The 19,902-nt window shown below is 38.5% G+C and overlaps 2 protein-coding genes across 20 annotated transcripts in view; one reads left to right on the top strand and one right to left on the bottom strand.

Moving 5' to 3' along the window:
• RPGRIP1L (RPGRIP1 like) overlaps nucleotides 1-6,423 on the bottom strand; it is a 79,268-nt gene extending 72,845 nt beyond the window's left edge. For 8 of the 12 annotated variants that reach the window (XM_074882043.1, XM_074882050.1, XM_074882048.1 and 5 more), the window contains exons 1-3: nucleotides 6,336-6,423; nucleotides 1,987-2,078; nucleotides 1,062-1,206 (exon numbers count right to left, since the gene is read on the bottom strand). In XM_074882043.1, coding sequence (XP_074738144.1) covers nucleotides 1,062-1,206; nucleotides 1,987-2,071 — 230 coding nt within the window. In that variant the 5' untranslated portion in view covers nucleotides 2,072-2,078; nucleotides 6,336-6,423. The other 4 variants (XM_074882046.1, XM_074882045.1, XM_074882044.1 and 1 more) reach the window with 4 other exon arrangements.
• Nucleotides 6,424-6,544: 121 nt separating this feature from the next.
• The window catches only part of FTO (FTO alpha-ketoglutarate dependent dioxygenase), a 257,854-nt gene continuing 244,496 nt past the window's right edge, over nucleotides 6,545-19,902 (top strand). For 7 of the 8 annotated variants that reach the window (XR_012630603.1, XM_074882061.1, XM_074882060.1 and 4 more), the window contains exon 1: nucleotides 6,545-6,656. Coding sequence is in view for 6 of the 8 variants with exons in the window: in XM_074882061.1 (XP_074738162.1) it covers nucleotides 6,618-6,656 (39 nt within the window). In the remaining 2 variants the exon portion in view is untranslated. The remainder of the gene's footprint in view (nucleotides 6,657-19,902) is intronic. The other variant, XM_074882059.1, reaches the window with a different exon arrangement.

Below are 19,902 nucleotides of genomic sequence, written 5' to 3'. Positions count from 1 at the left end.
ATTTTCTGTGCCTTAAAATACTAATTCAGGTATTCCAATTTGGACATTCTGTGTAATTTTACTGAAGTGAACGATGAGTACATTTGATAAATCATCTGACAGAAACACAGGAAATGCCATTTGGAATAAGCAAACAATTCATTTGTTCCACCAGCTTGTATTTGACAGCAGCCTGACAGAAAAAATGGAAGTTATGTCATGCTGGTCAATTTGATCCTGACTCACTGAGTACTGTGTCAAAAGGAAAGAATGTTTTGGACTTTAGAGAAGTATGAAACAGTCCCACTTGAGACAATATCTTCAGATGCCCTTTCATGAATCGGTTAGCTTCTCGACCAGAAGCTAGCTTAGATGCAGCAAGATTTTACTAGCTTAAGTACAGCACAATGTGAACACGGAGTCACAGTGCTTCTGGATTCATTAGTCCTCCTGGAATATGGTAATACCATGAACAGTTCTGCTGAGTCCAGCACAGCACTAAGTTTAATAATAAGCCTAAAGTTGTTTGCTTATGTTTGGGTACACTGGGTACTATGCGCCCCATGCTACTTGTGGTGCCTTCAATGAAGTTATCTGAATACAGGAGAGATGATCATAATTACAAAGATATTTTAGGGTTAACTAGATGATAAAAGGTAAATGTTAGTCAACTTCATGGAGGACAGATAATGACAAAAAAAGGGGCAGAATCTCTCTGTATAGGCCATTTTGATTCTAGGATGAAATCCCTGATGAATAATTAGGCTTCTATAGCCTCTTCCTCAGTTCCCAGAACACCTGTTATATCTGTGTTCAGACAGCACAGCTATGAACCCAGGGTGCCAACTCCGAAGTGGTGGGTAGTGGTGAACCTCTCTACATGGAAATCTAATACTGTCCACCACAAAAAATATCCCACACACCACAGAGACAACCAGAAACCAATACAAAAATGAATTCCAATGAGTGATTTTTGCTACTGCTTTAAAAAGCACTCTGAGAGAAATCAGCATGATTTTTAATTTGTTGATAAAGGGCAAAAATGCTATTATGAGCTAAAATAAAAACATTAAAACACATACCTTTTAATTTTCTCCTCTTGCTTATTTGCATGCTGTTTGAGTAAGATGTTCTCATCGCGTAAACGAAGAAATCTGTCTTCTAGTTCCTCTCGACTGATTCGTGATACACCTTGTCGAGCTTTTAAATTCTGTGTAGTTGACGATTCTACCCGAACCAAGACAACTTTAAATTACCTTCAATACATTCAACAACATGTAATACAAAGTCTAACTAATTTTGAAGCACTGAAAAAAAAAGTTTTCAAGTAATTTGATGTTTTACACTTGTATGAGTCTGTTGATTAATTTTTTCAGATTTATTGGCATATTAATCGCTTCCATTTTCCTCTCTCTTAGAGATAAAAAAGTAATTCAGGTGATACAGCAAAATGATTACCTTCTAGACAACACAAAGGAAATAGTTTAGCAAGTAACAAGGTACTGTCAAACATACTACTTAAAAAAATAAGATTATCATTAACACGGAGATGCTTTCTAATCTTTCAAAGTTAACACACCCTCTTGAAGTTTGAAAAGATTAACTCATAATTCTGCAAATTCACTCTGCTACAAGACTAAACCCAGTAGTTCCATTCTAATAGCAGCTGAGTAACATATCAGAATTGCATAGTACTTTTGGTTCCCATTTTGTTAAATGGGTCTGGCCTTGTCCTCAATTCAGCAAAAAAAGTCCTCTTTTCTTCTGGAAGGATGAACATTACAGCTCAATGAGATTTCCAGTTTTTAGCATCTCACAGCAACTCCCCTCCTATAACAAGCAACATGAACACAGAATGGGTCATAGTATCTTTCAGAATTTAACCCAGATTTTGAATGGTATTTGAACTTAATTTTGTGAGTGGGAATGTCAGAAACATTTTTGAAAGAAACTAAAGAAGCCACTGATCAAAGTCTGTAACTGTAATAAATAGCAGCTGGTACAAACCTTGTAATCCTCCAATTCCAGCTAGAGTTAGACCTACATCTCTCACGGGCAGGTCCCCCACACTTTCATCAGCTGGAACAGACATGGCTTATCTACGGATAACAAAATTCAAATGAAAGTCTCCTCCATCTGTAACTTAAACTGTGAGACTAGAATGAACTGCAATACATCATATAAAATGAAGGAAAAAGTAATGACAGATTCACTGAAATAACAGTCTTGTACATTACTATAAATGCTCTAATCTCAATTGTTTCACTCAGAGGACAATCTAAACTTTCAAGTTTAATGTTATGCCAGTTTTAATCCATGCACAAAATATGGCTGCTTTGTTATACAATAGCTCCAGTTGTATTTAATGTATGTAGAATTAGCTTTTTTAAGTTCTAGTACTGTTGTCTTCAGCAACCTTTGGGCTAAGGCCGTATTTCTAAGTGCATGTAGGAAAGAGACCTGTTGGGGGGGGGGTGTTTTCCTCTTTAATTATTTGTTTGTTCATTTTAAGACAGGTCAAAGCTTAAGGCATCAACTGGTAGACGAGTAATGCCATCTTCCACATTTTGAATGGGACTCTTTGAAACAGAGGTGCTGGGGGTTATGAAGTCATTTCAGTGTTGCCTACCATTCTCTTAGTCTTCTTTCAATCAATGTCATAAGAGAAATTACTTTCTAAGATAGAGACTCTCCTATGAATGATTCTCATAAATCCAAACACATTTCTTTCTTGAGGCAACAGAAAGCTTAGCTACGTGACAAAGTGAGATTAGGAAAGTATTAATGTGAGAAAGTGCATTATTTGTTTCAGTGTAATATATGAAGATACTCGTTAACAACTACTGTTTCTTTCTTCTCTTACAGTGCAGAAAATTACATGTTGGCCATAGAGTCAAGCAAGGCTGAAATAGCATGAAGAAAGAGACATGAAGTCCTTCGGACAGTTGTCTTTGTTACATTCTTTAGGTGATATAAATCTTCAGTGAATCCAAAAACATCTAGGAACGCAATGGGAAATTAACAGTCATGTTACTGAAGACCTGCATCACAGGACAGAAGTGACAGTATAATCCACAGACATTCCATGAAGTATCTGTTAATTCTATCATAACCAAAACTGCTGCTAAAGATATGCCTTTCTTCTACCAGTAAAGTCTTCTGTCATAAACAAGTCTCCTTATGGCTTTGTCCAAAAGGAATGAAAAGGATTAATGGAAATTTAGTTTGCTATAAGTCATTCTTGTTTTCAATCTTTATTTTTTTCATCACTAACATTTAGGATAAAGTATTATTTCCAGCTTTCACTGTTTAAATCAACCTGATCACATCTTTCTTTTGTGTGGAACAAATGTTTTCTTGTCATGACTGTTGAAATGTCTGAACTTATCTACACTTGTAGATTAGCCATAAAGCTGCAGTTTCAATGCTGTCAGTCACAGAAGTGGAGAATACTCCTTTGTGATGTTGAGGTCCATGACATGCAGCCATCGTAACCAATGGCACAATTCTAACAACAGACACATATCAACTAGCATCCAGCTCCTCAGTGTTCTCAGCTCTTCTTGTGTTATTCACACAAATCCCTCAAAACTTTTTTGTAATTTGTTAAATCAGTGTTATCTGCAGTCACTGACTTCGTCCAGGTTCATTGTTGCAGTCATTATTACAGGTCAATATCACTACAGCAACTGAGATTGAAGTGAAACAGAAACCTTTACTTCTAGCTGATCAATCCAAATTTGGTTCATGATGGTAGCAAGGAGAAGAATGTGGTTGTCTTAGTCTTCACAAATCAGAAGATGACAGGGGTTTCTGGCAAATTTCTGAGAGGCATGACTTCACAATGTTTGTAATCTATCAAATCAAGCTTCAAAAAACTATCACAATAATAGGCACAGGCAACCATTACTGCTTTTCATTATTTGCTACTTGCTAAAGAAACTTTGCTATGGATATCTACCTGTTATTTTCAGGTGAATGAAATCCACCTGATTTAATGAAATCCATTCATTTAAAAACCAAAACAACAAATGCTTGTCCCTCAAATAAACAAACAAAAACCCCCTTGTCAGTAGTAATCCATTACTGACTGCAGCAAAAATACAGAAATATTTAAGTTGTAAGCAAACAAACATAGCAGGGCTATACATGAAAGCCAGTTTTTACTGGCAACATGGCATTACTTGAAGACAAGTGACAAAAAGCTGCTATAAATCTAACGTCCCAAAACTTAGAAAGGTGAAATCTTCAAAAGTAAAAGGAAGAATTAGTTGTTTAATTTTCATTACAAAGTGACAAAATTAAGTATTCAGCTTTCTTTTCCATCCTGGGCCACAGGAAAAGAAAAAAATAAAAACAAAGTAACTGTTTTAATGGTTTTAGGTAGAAATAGTGCAAACCTGTCTCCTAGTTTTAGGGAGGCAAAACATAATTACAGCTTTAGGATTTGGCTTGGCAATTTATTTGCCTCATTGGTAACAGAAGAACTAGCTATGTCTTTAATAACCACTAACAACCATCATTTATGCTTCTGCAAGACAGGACACTTCAAACAGCAAAATCATGTGTTACATATGTTACAGTTACTTTCTGATTATTACCTCTGTGTCAATCACTAACACTGAAACAAAATTACTTTCCTTGCGGCCAACAGTTGCAGCACTGTTTCTAAAGGCATATGAGATTTCTCCACGGAGTTTGTATTACTTCTTTGGAAAGCATTTCCAAAGCAATTAAATATGATAAAATTGTACAGCAACACTGCTGCAAAAGTTATTGTATTTAAAAGTCCAACATTTCCTAAAATAAAGCATCATAAAGCGAATGAGATATAAATTTGTATTTGCGTCTGGACAGATCCACACGCCATGCTGAACTTGAACAACTTAAACCAGTTTTTATTTCCAAGACAGGTTACCCTACAGTCACCTCAGCACTTCTTGTTCCTAAAAAATAAGAAAAAAGAACTTCACATACAAAGAAAGTAAAGTTTTCCTTATCTCTGGGATTAACCTATAAGAATTTCAAGTTCGGTATAAGAAAGAATTTTAGATACAGCTACTGATGGTATAGAAATGGTAACTTTCTTATACACTGCACTACCTAAAAACTGGTGCTATCACCACCTGAATCTGACAAATTACTATGAAAAACTGCATACAAGTTTGCAGTGCTATGCAAGACCACACAGTAATGAGCACGAATACTTAAAGTTAATTATCAAAGCTCATGCTTTAGGTCCAAATTCTTACATAACTCTCAGAAGCATACTGTTCTCCCATCATCATTCAAATGTAGCAAAACTGAGGAGGGATTACTTAAATTTCCAAAAGTTCTCAGCCAGTGGGGCTAGAGTGAGTTTCTAGTGAAATCTTGAAAGTTATGACTGTTGTTCCAACATGGATTTAGAATTTCATGAGTTTGGCCATGGCCAAGATGATGCTTTTCTTGCAAAATCCTACCCCACTTTTCTGGTGGAGGGAAGAAGAAAGAAAAAAAGAAAAAAGAAAAAAAAAAAAAGAATAAGAAAAAAAAAAAGGAGAGACAGACCACCCACCTATCTTAGCCTATCACAAAGTATTTCCAGGCTACGTTCTTCCTCTATTGATTCTTTAAAGATAAACGTTTTCACTCTAATGGGTTTGTCATCTAAAATAATCTCATTTACTACTTGGTAGGTGTACACACACATATCATCTCTCAAACATCATCTGTTGCAGTGTCGTGACTTCCAGCAGGTGGAAAGGAAAAAAAGAGAGACGATATGGAAGATATTAGGAAACGAGATCACAACATCCTGCTGTAGTCTGAGGGAAGAAACATCTCTCAGACCTGTAACACAGAAAAATCAAGAGAACCGTGTCTTGCCCTCAACATATTTTACAAGCACTTTCTAAATTTTGCTTCAGCTCCGTCAGTTCTGACAATAACTCACACGGCTGGAGGGGGCAGGGAGGAAAGGCAGCGTTTGCCTCACGAAGGAACGCCTACGCTCCGCAGGTTTTCCCGCCCTCGGGCGCAGGAACACAACCCCCGCTGGAGTCCAGCAGCCTTTTTACATACATAACGGAGGCCATAACTGAGGAGAACCATGGCAATACTTCTTAAAAAGTGGTGAGGCACCCTGCCTTTTCCTCAGGCACTAAGCTGCGAGCGAAGGAGCCTCACAGGTCAGGAACAACCTCCTCAGGAGCGCAGCCCCAGGCCGGGAGAGCACCGACCCCCGCCAGCCCTACTCCTCAGCGACACCGGCTCCCCGGGCTGGGGACATGGCACCACAGACCCCTGAGTAGCTCCAGCACCGCTGCCCGCCCCGCGCCGTGCCCCAGAGGAGGAAAAGCTCCCCCCGTACTCACAGCTCCCTGCCAGCCCTATGTCTTCTCTCAGCACTCCGCTAACAACTGCTGCCGTTGCCAACGGGACGCTTCCACTTCCGGGTCGCGGCGCCCCGCGGCCTGCCGGGAGCCGTAGTTCCGCCAGGGCGCGGTGCGTGACTCCCGCCCGCTTCCGCCGCCGGCCCCGCCCCCTACCGCGGGGCCCGCCGGGGGCTGTAGTCGCCCGGGAAGCGGCGTGCCAGGCCGGTGCCGGCGTGAGCTGCTCGGAGCAGCGGGGGGCGGCCGGCTGGCGGAGGCGGCACCATGAAGAGGAGAGCAGGGGAGCGGGAGAAAGAACTGAAGGTACCTCCTCTTTGCTTCCCGCTCCCCGTCGGCCCCGAGGAGCGCGCCCGCGCTCAGCCCGCCTTCCCGCGGCTGCTGCGCGGCTCGGTGGGCTGCAAGGGGCAGAGCGAACCCGCCCGCCCGCCCTCCGGCGGCTCCGGTGCCGGAGCGGGAGTCCCGTGAGGGGACTGCGAGCCCGCCCTCAAGTTGATTGTGAGAGGGAAGTAGCCTTAGCGCCGCGCTCCCTGCCGCGGGCGCGCAGCCGTGGGCGGCGGGCGCTGCCCTCCTGCGCCGCCGGGCAGCACCGCTGCTGCGCGGCGGCGGCGGCCGCCTCGTCCCTGGGTCTCCTCAGCGGCTGCGAGGGGCCGGCGGCAGCGCAGCCGGGGCCCGGGGCCCCGCAGGGGCGGGCCCTGCCGTGGTTTGCCCTGCCCTGCCCTCCCTGCCCTGCCCTGCTCTGCCCTGCTCTCCCTGCCCGCCCGACTCCGCCGCCGCGCCGGTCACGCGTGCCCGGCGTGGGAAACAGTCCCCGCCGCCTGGGGGGCCCTGGCCGGCAGCAGGGACTGCGGGTCGGTGCACCGGGGCGGGGGGAGCCCCGGCGTGGCCCACGTCGGTCTGTCCGCCCGCCTGGGGCCAGGCCGGCTTAGCAGTCTTGCTCTAATTAACTTGGAAACCTTAGATTCCCCTCTCCCTGGAAAGGGGGGAACCTAGTATACTTTAACAATAGCTACTGATAAAGATTTTTACTATCTGGGCAAGATATTTCATTTTAAAAGGGAGTTCTACAGTATTATAGGAGAAAAATTATACGAGTTATGTATGTTTGGTTTGGTCAAAACACTCTCAGTGAGATGATGCGTTATGTAACTGTGCTTTTTCTTCAAATTTAAAAGTACTCTTATTCTACACCAAGCCTAACCTAAACGTTTTTAAGTCTCTTGCAGCACCCTAGCTTTTTTCTTGATGTGGTTAGATGCGATGCTGTTACATGCTTACATTGAAGATGTAGTTACGCTCTATAAGCAAACAGCATTGCTGAATGTTTCGCTGTTCAGGTGCCTTTGAAGGCCTTGTTTCTACCACGTTGTGCAATATTTGCCTGCAACTCTTGATGGCTGTTGTACCTCTGCTGATTTTGTTTACAAAATAGTAGTACAGAGAAGCAGTAAGTTACTTGTTTGAAAGCATAGTGCTGATTTTAGTGATGTTAATGAAAGGAAGGCTTTGTATAATTTTTCCATTATAAACTTAGAAAAGGCTTTCTAAATTGGTAAGCTGGTTCACCTGTCTTTGCATACAGAACATACAGGGTTTGATATTGCTATTAATTTACTGTTTAATTAAAAGTTATTTCACTATAGGGGCAGGGAAAAGGTCTGACCTAAATCTGCAATTCAATATTTTAATAGAAAAATAACTTTAAAGCCTGTTCACGGTAGTGAGATCCTTAAAAACTCTTTAAGGACAACCTGGTCATTTTGTAATTAGTCATTCTGCTATCCCTCATTGCTGAAGGACAGTAACTTCTGGTTTGATTGTGTTTTGCTCTTTCTATATATGTGAAAACACGTACAGATGTAAGCTGTCCTATCCAATCCAATGTAATTACATTGCAGATGAAAAACCCTACCCATACCTTCTTTAGCCTGTGCATTTATGCTATCCATACAAAGGCTTTTGTCTTTGCAATATATCTCAAACATATTTGGGAATCATTTGCATTAGGAGAATAATTGCCATTGATAAGATAATCATTCAAGGATATGTGTGAGGGAGTAAGATGGAACTGTGAACTACACTGGCAAAGGTTGTAGGAGGACAAGGCACTTGAAGAGCTATCAGAGAAGCAGTGTGTAAGAAAAACTCAAGGAAGCTGGAGTGAAAGAGTACTGCCTTAGACACATCTAGATGTTGTAGGTGCACAAACAGAGAAGGATGAAAATTAGGAAGAGATCCTTATAGACAATTTAAAGGTGTGAATAGTTATAGGATGCCTTAAGGGGATGTTCTAAGTTGGGTACTACTTGAGAGAAGCTTTGAATATATTGAAACAAAAGGAGCCTGTAGAACATCCTAGAATAAAGGATGACAGAGAAGGCAGTAAGGGGAAGTTGAGGGGTTATACAAGAAGAAATGTATGCTTTCTTTTCACAGGAGTACCCTCATACTGGTGGTATTTTATACAATTTTAATTAACAATGTAATCTTTGGGTTTCTGGCACTATGCCAGTTCAGTCTCTAGGTTTAACCATTGTTCGCTTACGTTACTCACCTAAGAAATGCTGAAGGCAAAGGAAGTGTGTATTTATTGTAGTAGTTCTGCCAAGACTTCCATTTAGGTCCTGATCAAAATATTTCATAGCAAACCAAATATTAGTGAGGTTAACCCGACCTCTTCTGGAGAGTGAGATTTATGAGGCCTATTAATGAGAGGGAAGTGGTTGGATAGAGAAGCTGGTTTGGATTATGTATCTCCTGGCAATGTCTCTGTTCTGGAGAATTAAATCCTGAATAAAAGTTCTTGTTTTGCTATAATTGTGTACAGTTAAATGCTATCTATCAGAAGCCTAGTGATTGACTTTTGCTTTGTAATTACACAGTATGTTTCTTATATGCGATAAGCGGTTCTCTCTGTCTCAAATTTTCATATGTATAGCAAGTTTTGATTTATGCTGTTATAGAAGAACGTTCCTGTTCCAAGTACATGTGGTAGAAATTCTTTAGAGTGCAGTGCTGTCATACAGCAATTTCCACTTTGCAGATCACTCAATTGGATTGAGTAAGATTGAGTGTGTAGCAGAAATGAAATTGTTTATGCCAGTATTTGGTGTTCCAAGTGCAAGAGCAGGAGGACACAAATTCATTCCTGCGAAGAGGGTCTGAAAAAAGTTGGGAAACAATAGCCAGAAGTTAATTAAAGTTAATTAAGCTGTTTTAAACACCATGTTGGGGATGCTAGTGTGCTGTGGAATATTTCTCTGAGTCTTAAGTTGACAGCAAAACATGATTATGCCAAAGTTCCTAAAGACATCTTTGGAGATATTGCATGCCATCAGGTTCTATGGTCTTCCCTATAGCAAATACTACTTCTGTGTGTAAAACCAGAGCTGTTAGATGTTGCTCATTAGCTGGAAAGGCATTTTAATGAAACAGCCCATTGGGGTGTGTTTTGTTTGTTTGTGTTTGTTTTAACTTATAATTCAGTTTTAATTAGTACAGTTTATAGTTATTTTGATTCTTTTTTTCTTGACGCTGTTGGTCAGAGTTTCGGTCAGCTTGCAGTAAGCTTTTTTTTTTGCTGGATGAAGAAAAGGTACCACATGAAGTAAAACCAAATATAGACCTCTTAATTAGTAGTCTACTTAGACTATTTTCTCCTTTTAAACTTGGGAAGAAAGCTGGTTTGCTTTTTGGATGTTTATTATCTTGATTAATATTCACAGGTTAGTTAAAAAAGTTAATCTTTAATGTAAGTCTGTTCTCAAGACTGACTTAGTCAAAAATGTTTTTTTAAAGTAAGTTTCAGTGTGACACATGCCAAATTCTAGTAACTACCTTTATTTCCTTCCTTTTGCCACTCTTTGCATATTAAGACCTTGTGTCATTACGGTGTGAAAGACAAGATCCTCAGCTAGTCTGGAGTATTGTTTTCTTTTACTTTAAAAGGATTACATTGAGGGGTCTTTGGAATAGACCGCTAAGCCCAGTTCACAATTACCTTATGTAGCTGTTTATGCTAATTCACATTACTGTGAAACCAGAACTGACTACAGAGAATGTATTCCACAGACATTACTGTTATGTTTGTACAGCTCCCAGCACAGCTGGGACCCCAATCCAATAAAGTTATTGCTATACAAATAATAAATGCATCAATATGCACATATCTGAATATTCACAAGGGCTTTTACAAAGATATTCATGCACAATTTCACATTTGTGAGACATGTTAGACAAAGTGGCAAGGAAATATAAAGCTTTAAATAACACAAAGCTTTGCATGTATTCTATTTACAAGGAGGAAAAGGGAATATACAGTGTTTTGGCTGAGATTTCAATGGAAGTCTTATTTCTTGCATCTTCCTCGTTTTTGCTGGCTGGAAAATAATATATATTTACGAGATAAAGTAGGTTGCTTCAATATATTAATACTCAGGGGAAAATAGGCAAGTATTCTCAGAGCACTTAAGAGCAGGGAATTATTTTAGGATTAATGCTGAAAAATGTTGCCCATACCATGCAATGAAGTATATATACTTTAACATTGTCTTACCATAGTTTGTTCAAATATTATGTTAATTTCTTGTTTTTGTTATTGTTCTGCCTTGATGTAAAAACATACAAAATTTTCTAATTGAAAGATTAAATACATTCTTTTAGAAGTTGTATTTAGAAAAATTAATGAAACAGCTTAGATGCAGTTAAATAAGCTTCTTGTCATGTCATATTTCTGCTTAGGTAAATGGTGTGCAGGTTTTAGCAGAATCAGCAGCCAATATGCCGGTAGCAATTTTTGTGGTAATCACATTATTGGCCCTTCCCATTATTAATGAGACAATAATTAAGAAATAGTGTTGATAGTCACATAAGACATGATTTGTATATTGGAAATGGTCAGGTAGAAGCCTTGCATATGCAGAATAAAATACAAGAAAGAATGAGTGGCAAATGTTCCTTCCTTTTAAATTCATCACATTCCTGCTGCTTAAATTGCCTCAGCTGCTAATGCTGGAACCATTACAGTAATGGACTCAGCAAATGAAGGAGAACCAAGACATACACACTTTATTACTGGAGGGGTAATTTTCTCTTCATCTGTAATAGCAGCAGTGCCTAGTATTGATCAGACCATCAAGATACTAATCCTCTGTAAAATTACTTGTTATAACTGAAAATGTGTTAATCCAAATCATTCTGTGTCCTGACTTTCTACTTACTATTGAATACAGACTATTAGATGGTTTATTTTTTGTGATTTAAAGCCTTTATATTGATAACAGTAGGAGCTTCCTTTGCAAAAGCGTGTGCTTAATCTTAGCTATGGCCCAGGGTTGTCTTTTTGTTTTAACTAGAACATCACCCATTTAATTAAGAAGTGCGTGTCTATCTTGCTGCTCTGAATTATATTGCTACTTTTGGCCCTGCAGATTTATTAAACATGTTGTTTTACATTCAGTCTCTTGTTTTTGCTGTAAATAAGAACAGATCTATGCTTCACATATTCGAATCTTCTAAGATCTTGGAGCTAAGGATGTGAGGAGCATGGATACTGGAAACACTAATTCATGTTTTGTTGATTGTGGCCTGTAAGGCTATTGTGTATGAGAGTAATCTAAGAAAAGGCAAATGCCAGGGGTCTAGAGGTCTTCAGTTTACTTTGATCCTAGTGATTCACTACATGAGACAGTGGTATGGGAGCTGTGCATATTCCATGTCTGAATATGTACTCTTGGGAAGGCTTCTCCTTTTCCTCCCCGCCCCCCCTGCCACCTCATCTATTTTTTCATAGTCTTGTATGTTAAGATTATAAACTCATGTCTGTTACTTGTATAGCCTCTAGCCAACTAAAATTTTGGCTTGGTTGCATGCCACAAGTATAATAGCTGTTAGGGGTACACAGTACCTTGTAGGACATGGCTGCATGAAATGGTTCCATTAACCCTGACCTTTCATTAGACTTATTAATATGGGATCCTACCACCTGACAGCCATTGATATCTTGCCAGCTTATGGGGGCAAGAAGTGTCCTAGAAGTGGGACAAGATGCAGAACTGGTTGCTTATTTTAAAGAATCTGGAAGTGTTCTATGTATTTTGGGATATTTTTGTTGATGTTGTAGCGTCAGTTAGATTTTTGCTCTGGCAAAACAAACAGCATGTATATTTATCTGACTACCCCTCTGCTTTCTTTTTTTGTCATAATTTAACTGATTCCACTTGTATCATTTAGAGTCACTTTACATTTCCTAAAAGGTATTGGAGTACCAATACCTTTACAGGGATTTTAATTCCTTGTCTGCCTCAGAACACTAATTTTTTTTTTCTCCCTTCTAATAAACAGTGCGAACAGAGCATACGTTGCTTGCTTAATTCCAATTTCCCTATTGAACAGCCTCTTTACTATAATTTTCAAGACATCAGACTAGAAATGCGTACAGCAAAGCATTTTGTGTGATGATGTGGAGTTCACTTATTCATATAGCTACGTTGCCAAATATAAGATGAACTTTAAAGTTTTCTGTTGCTTGGTAAATTTGCAACTAGACTGTTATTAAACATGAGTGTGTTCTCAAACAGCAACACCGAGACAAAGAAAACAATTTACAAATTCAGTGTTAGATGTGCAGTGTCTAAAAATGTGATGATAGTTGTTTACATTCTTTTTCAAATATTTCTATAACTTGTGGCATTCAGGAAAATTAAATTTACCCCCCAAAAACCGAGGGAAAGTACGTTGTGGAAATCCTTCCTGTTTTCTGTAGAAAATAAAATACCATGTGTATTGAATTTCTGATTTTGAATTAACATCTTGCTGAAGAGAAATCTTTTGGACGTTGTTAGCAGGTGATTCAATTTCAGAAAGCCAGGTAGTCTCAAATGTAGGTCACCCAGACCCTGTTATCTTCTGATTCTGAATTTAGCTTATAATCTTAGAAGTTTCAGATGGAAATTGGCATTTTTGAAATGAAGCTATAGTGAAATGTCCCTTGCTGGGGGTGCAGTACTGGGCATACTTTAACTTTTTAAAATAGATTTGGAAAATATTTAATGAAAGATTATTATACTTTTCCCTTTTACAGCAGGTAGGATTCAGTTTCATCTGACCCAGGTTAGTAAAAACTAGACAGGCCAAAGAGTGAATGCCTAAAGCTTGTTTCAGTTCCCACTGCAACTGGTGATCAAACTTACACAGCCTTCAGCTGAAGCAGGATTGGGCTCTCATGTTTTTAATAATTCATCCATTTCTTAAGTTATTTAATTAACCTTTAATGACCAAGAGCATCCAAAATATCAGATGATCCTCTTCCCTTCAGTTGAGACTAAAAAGCACCATAGTGTATTACTGTATTCTATGAGGTTCACTATTAAAGTGCAAAACATGGTTATGAATATTTGTTGACATTTAAAGTATGGGACAGATTAAACATATCTTTGAAGCCTTCTGGATAGAAAATGGTAGTGCTGTAATTTCAAAACTCTTTTAGTTATTGGAGTCTTACTATGGGAGAAAACTCTCCCTTATTTAGCTTACCAGTTTTTTGCTTTTGTACACGTGCTACACCACTTTCTAAAAGAATTACATCTTTATCTCCTAGAACTTGTTCAGTTTCATTTTGCCCTTTTATCTGCTGCTCATCCCACCATTTTTATTTAAGACTGTAAAGTTACTTTAGTGTAACTGCTATTGTCACCTTTGCCCTCAGCTAGTCAAATAGTTTACCTTGAGGGAAGCATTTATCTCCCACTTTCATTATTATTATTTTCGTAGCTGTAAAGATATATATTTTATGTCTCCAGAAGGCTGTAACAGTGAAACGAGGTATTGATCTGCTGTATTTGGCAATTTCTTTCCACCTTGCCATCGATATCATGTCAGCCTCTGTCTGTACTGTGGTTGACCTCACAAATAGCTCTTTATGTTCCCATTGGATTCAAATGATATACTATGCTCAAAACTAAATCAATGAATGATTATAAAGTTTTTAGTATTATTTCATAACCCCCAGGCAACTGATACTTCATGTGGTGAATACTTGAAAAGGTACCTGATTAAAATATATTGCTGAATCTCTTCTAAGGCTTAAAATTGTATTGAGATCAAACACCCCAGAATACTAAATTCAAGGTCTGATTGGCGTATTTCTGAACAGATACTAAAATTACTGAAATTTCTACCTGTAATTCACTGGATAGACTCCAGTCTAGAATAGCAAAATATTTTACTTAAAGCAAAACCTCCCACTTCTGCTGCATGCTGTGTCCTCTGTTTTGAGTGCAAAAATTTCATGCGCTGGATCTTGCCAGTGAAAGATCATGAATGTTACACTCTATATGCTTCTAGGGGAAAAAATGGAGGTAAAGATCAGATAAGGTTTTCATCTCCAAAAAGTGAACAGTAGGATTAAGCAACTGTGACATTGGAAAACATTGTTATTACTGCTCTGTAGAATCATACATCTTCCATATGCTTCTAACAGTTTAACTGGTGAAATTAATGTTCAAATGCACATTTAACAGATTTAAAAAAAAAACCAAAAAAACAAAAAACCAAAAAAACCCAAACCTGAATGGAAATAGGTAGGATTTTCACAAGCATTTAAAGGAATTTAGAAGCCAAATCCTATTAATGTTGAATGCGCACTCAAGTTGGGCAAGAAGCCTTTAAAAATCTGATGTCTCAAAGCGGTAGGCCTCTTGAAATGTACATCTGTATTTGGAAAGGACTGACTGAAGTTTCCATAGAAAAGGATAGGTTTATGCAAATTAATTAAACAACAGCTTGTAGATCTGGAAACAGTTTGGTTGTATTCTCTTCTGATTTTCTTCTACATTTACTTCTAACGTAAATGATGTCATTGCAGCAAGTAATGATGCTCTTGTGCTCAAAGGAAATACTTCATTGGTATCTAAATCATGTGATGGCAAACAGCTGCAGATGGTAAAATATTGAACAGTGTGCTGTGGGGCGTATGTATGTACCTAATCTAAAGACCTACAAACCTAAAGAACGAAAACAGAACAAATCATTTAATCCAAAGAAACTACGTAGGAGAAAGTTATTTGGGGCCTTCATCATAAACAGTGCGTATAAATAACAGTGAAATGACCATCCTTCTGGGTTGGAAAGTTTATTTAGAGTCAGAGTTTAGATAGAAATTTCTAATAAACTTTTTTAAAGAAAATGAACATTTGTCAAATGTAACACTTTTGCAAGACATTTACACAGAAGACTTGTGGAAAGGTGTTCCAATGAGGTAGGTCTAGAGTATTTCAATTATGTATTCTGAGACCATGTAAGTGGCATATTTTAGTATGCAATATAAAACCACTGGAAATTATACCAAAGCTCTGATCAGTTTGAAACTGGTTTTGTAAACCTGGAGTTCTTCTGAAATGTAGAAGAAAAATTTTTTAGGTACTGCAGCTATTATGAAATTAAAAAAATCCACTTCTGTCTTCTATCCAGGCAGGAGCCAAAAGGTAATTTTTACTAAAGGTGTTATTTCAGATTTTGTATTTGCTGAGTATAATGGAACTGACCTGGTATGATGTAAGATCAAAAGGCAGTTCCATTCCCTGCTTTCCAGACATTCCCTTGTCAATCCTTTAGAATAAGATGAGTTGAATCAGTTGTGTGGCTCCTTGCATCTTTGGTAATGGGGAAGAGAAACTATTTTGGTTTGGTTTGGATTTTTTACTGTGATGACTCCTTCAGCAGGCAGTTATCTTTTATGGATGTTCAGTGCTCTGGTTTTTGCCTCTGGCATGCAAAATGTAAAGGGTACCGTATTGGTGATTTTGTTTCTTTTTGACGTTCGTGAAGATGATGGTAGTTGAAATTTTCAAGAGGAGGAAAAGTATGGCAACAAATGTTAGTTTGCATAGACTTCTCCCATTCCTTAAAACAGAAGCTATTAAGCTTCTGCCTTGTCAAGTTTGGAAGCCTTCTGTTATGTGCTGTCTTTCATTTCTTCAACTTCTGTCACTGATGTCTGAAACAGTAGTCCTGTGATACAGTCATATGGACACTATCAATCTTGGTTCAATGGCAGGTGTTTATGGAAAGCATTTATACATAGACAAAAATGAGATAAAGGCAGATTGTGAGTATTGCCAATGTTTTGGTTTCCTAGCCTTATATTTCACTTCAAAAGACTTCAAAAGTCTTTTACTTGCGTTAGTGAAAGCTTGTATTGCTGGGTGCCCTCCTCTTTAACCAATTTCACTTGAATGTGTCATGGGGAATTTCTGTATATATAGAGCTATTTTGTATTGTGCATTATATCTATCTGTACGATACCCTGCACACTCCTTAGATAACAGTAACTAACAGGTAATGTAGCAGGAGACCTAACACACAGTTTGTTTCTCTCTCTTTGTTTTATCTTTCCTGTGGCCAGTATTGTCTTCTCCCAATGTTTAAAAAAAAAAAAAAAAAAAAAAATTTCAAAAAACCTTTGTTGTTCTGGGTTTCTTTGCGTTATTAGTATTCATATTATCAAGTTACACTGCATGAGCTTTTTTCCAGTATTGTCGCAAATAAGACTTGAAACTTGTGTGAAATTTCCTGACGCCAGGAACTGATACTCTAGAAAAACTTTTCATAATCACTTGACTGTTGCAAGTTGTGGTGCTTGTTAATAGTATATAATGGAATTCTTGGTGGTGTTCTAGCCTAAATTCTTACAATATACTGTAGATATTGGTCAGCCTTCCCTGACCTGTTTTAAAAATGTCTTACGTTACTGAAGTATTTGTATTATACAGTGTACTTACCTATGGTTCCTCAGTGTATCTTCTCATCTCATATTATTTCATAAGTTTATCCTCACAAAACATCTCTGTAGTAGGGTGGTATTTTTCCCTCTTCTACAAATGGAAATTAAAGTGCAGAGGAACTTTTAACTTTCTCATTATGACAAGTAAATTGATAGTGTATGATAGGCACTGGATGCACTGCTTAGATTCCTTGGGGCTGAGTGGTGGGTGTGCAGCAAGTCTGGTTCATCCAGAGAGGGGCTGACTACCTGAAATTGCGTGTGTGTGTGCGCACTGTGCGGCTCATGGTGAATGAGTCAGGAAGTGCAGTATGTGTGCAGCAGCATTATGCGCTTCAGCAATGAAGAGTGAAGTCAGGACACCCAGAATTTAATATCTGGAAATCTCAGACAAATACAGAAGTGCTTCTGAATTGATTTGGACCTTATTATAAGACAGAAAGAGGAAGCAACTGGGGAAAATGGATGTGTATCCAAGCAAGTCTTCTAACGATTAAAGCATGCTTTTTTTTCTTCTCCCACCCTCACACAGTGTAAAAGATGTTGGTGAGCTTTCCCCAAATTTGTAATTTCTACTATAGACAGGACTCTCTTGCCTATGTAGAGAAGCCATGAAACTTCTCATTCAGTCCAAAATAAATTGGATTATGATTTTATGCTTCTGGCTTCCTGAAAGCCATTCACTGTGATCAGGACAGTAGGTTGGTCATTATCTATGATTTGAAAAGTGTTGATAGTATGACTTGTGCAATAGAACATATGAATATAGTTCATGCCTTGAAGAGTTTGTGCTGTGTGTGTATCTGTGTACGTGACAGACAAGTGGTTTTATGCTTCATGATCCAAATGTATTCCTCATAAATAATGACAATTCGTTTTCTCTTCAGTTTGCAAAGCATAGTTTGTGAATAGGGTCTTTAACGTGTCGGTATCATGACAGAAATTGGTACAAAGCAGTAATGTCAGAAGCGGGATGATACCAGTGACCCAGCAAAAAGAAACAAGCACTTTGCATGTTGATCTGTTTTGTTAAAGGGCAATATTTGGCCCTGTAAGTGCAGGAGAGATGGACTGTTCATGAAAAGGGCATAAAGAGCTAACCCATATGATCCTTTGTCAGCCTGATTAAATTTAGTGTCAAGCATTCATTCATGTGAAAGATGAGCGGCATCACTGTTTATCTAATAAAATAAAAGTATTTCTATTTTTCCTGAAGTCTTTTATATGTTAATAGAGGCAAACGTGAATATGATCACATAATTTAAATGTGTAAGTAAAAAATATACATCTTTACTGGCAATGGGTTAAAAGTAAGATGTATATGTGTTATGCAAAATAATGCAATTTCATTGTTAATCATGCTGTTCAAGCCATAACTCCACACAAAACAGTGCTTTTAAACAAATAGAAAATACTGTTATTGTACCATTTATAACAGAAATGCCTAGGATATTTAGAGACTGATGCAAAGTATTTATTTGCATGCTTTAATGTATGCTCCTATTGCAATATTAATATTAAAATGCAGACTTAAAATTCCAGGTGATTGTATTAGCCCTAATTGTAAGGTGTTAGGCTCTGCTTTTTAATGCTGGAAGAAACACCAGTATTTAGAAAAAGGAGTACAACAGATGTAATTCTGGAAATAAATGCATGCCATTACAAGAAAATGGAAAAATTTCTCATGAAATAATTGAACTTCTCTTAAATATTAAAAGAAAGAGAAAGGAGAAAGTTTAGATGTTTTTCCCCTCACCCTTCCTACCCCACCAAATCTGGATTGCTTCAAACAACTGCTGGGAGTTCTGTTTAATGTTATACTTTGCATGCATTTGTGATCTGAAATAAAAAAAAGTCAAATTTGAGAGAGACAGTTTGAATGGCATGCTGTCAGTTTGGCTCTTCATGAATTGGCAGTGGTCTCATTTAGGACCTTCAAATATGTGTCTGCCTGGACAGAATGAGAACATTTTGCATGTTCTTCAGAAGACAACCACTCCTTGCTGCCTCACAGTATTCACTGGTGCATGACAGTTGCCCTTCATTGCTGTCTTCTTCGAACTTAACCTTTGACCATCCACTTAGTTGCTGCGCAACGGTTGGAGCAGGCCAAGATGTTCATGAATGACGGGCATCGGCCTGCAACGTGCTTGTCATTATTTGACTGTCAAAAGTAGCCTGCCATTGGGCTCCATCAAGGTTTGAAACCTATGTGCAGCAGTCCATATTACTTAACTTCCAAGACTGTCAACAGAACGATCAAATGTGCATAAAAAATGTGTTGAATACATCTTTGATCATAATATAGGGAGATATTTTTTGTGTGTGCTAAATGTATTCATATGACTTTCAGAGGGCCAAGAGGTTGAATCTGCTGCCATGGTAAAAAGTGAACTGTTGTCTCCTGTGGTCTGAGTTTCAAATAGCACAATTTAGATTTGAACAGCTCTGCCAGTTAAACTCTCAGCTTGTCTTGCGTATCCTATCAGCTTTTCAGCCAGCAGTGTAAGCAGCGCGATACTAGACCAGTGGTGCCTGAGGTTAGCTGTCAAACTGGAATGTTATTTTGGATCTTGCTGTAATGTAATATTATAGGAAGAGGTCAGGCTGTGTGATTTGTAAAGCAGTTGTGAGAACTTAAAATGACTGAAATGTTGTTTATTTCAGGTACTTTTTTTTTCTCTTGAAAGAGTTGAAGAGAAGATAGAATTTATCATAAAAAAGTAAGAAACCTAACGCAATGTAGAATGGTCATTTTCTCTCAAGTTCAGA

This window comes from Strix uralensis, chromosome 12 (assembly GCF_047716275.1).
Source record: "Strix uralensis isolate ZFMK-TIS-50842 chromosome 12, bStrUra1, whole genome shotgun sequence".
NCBI classification, from domain to species: Eukaryota; Metazoa; Chordata; class Aves; order Strigiformes; family Strigidae; genus Strix; species Strix uralensis.
The sequence above is the reverse complement of the archived record's forward strand: the minus strand, read 5'-3'. Positions and strand labels throughout refer to the sequence as shown.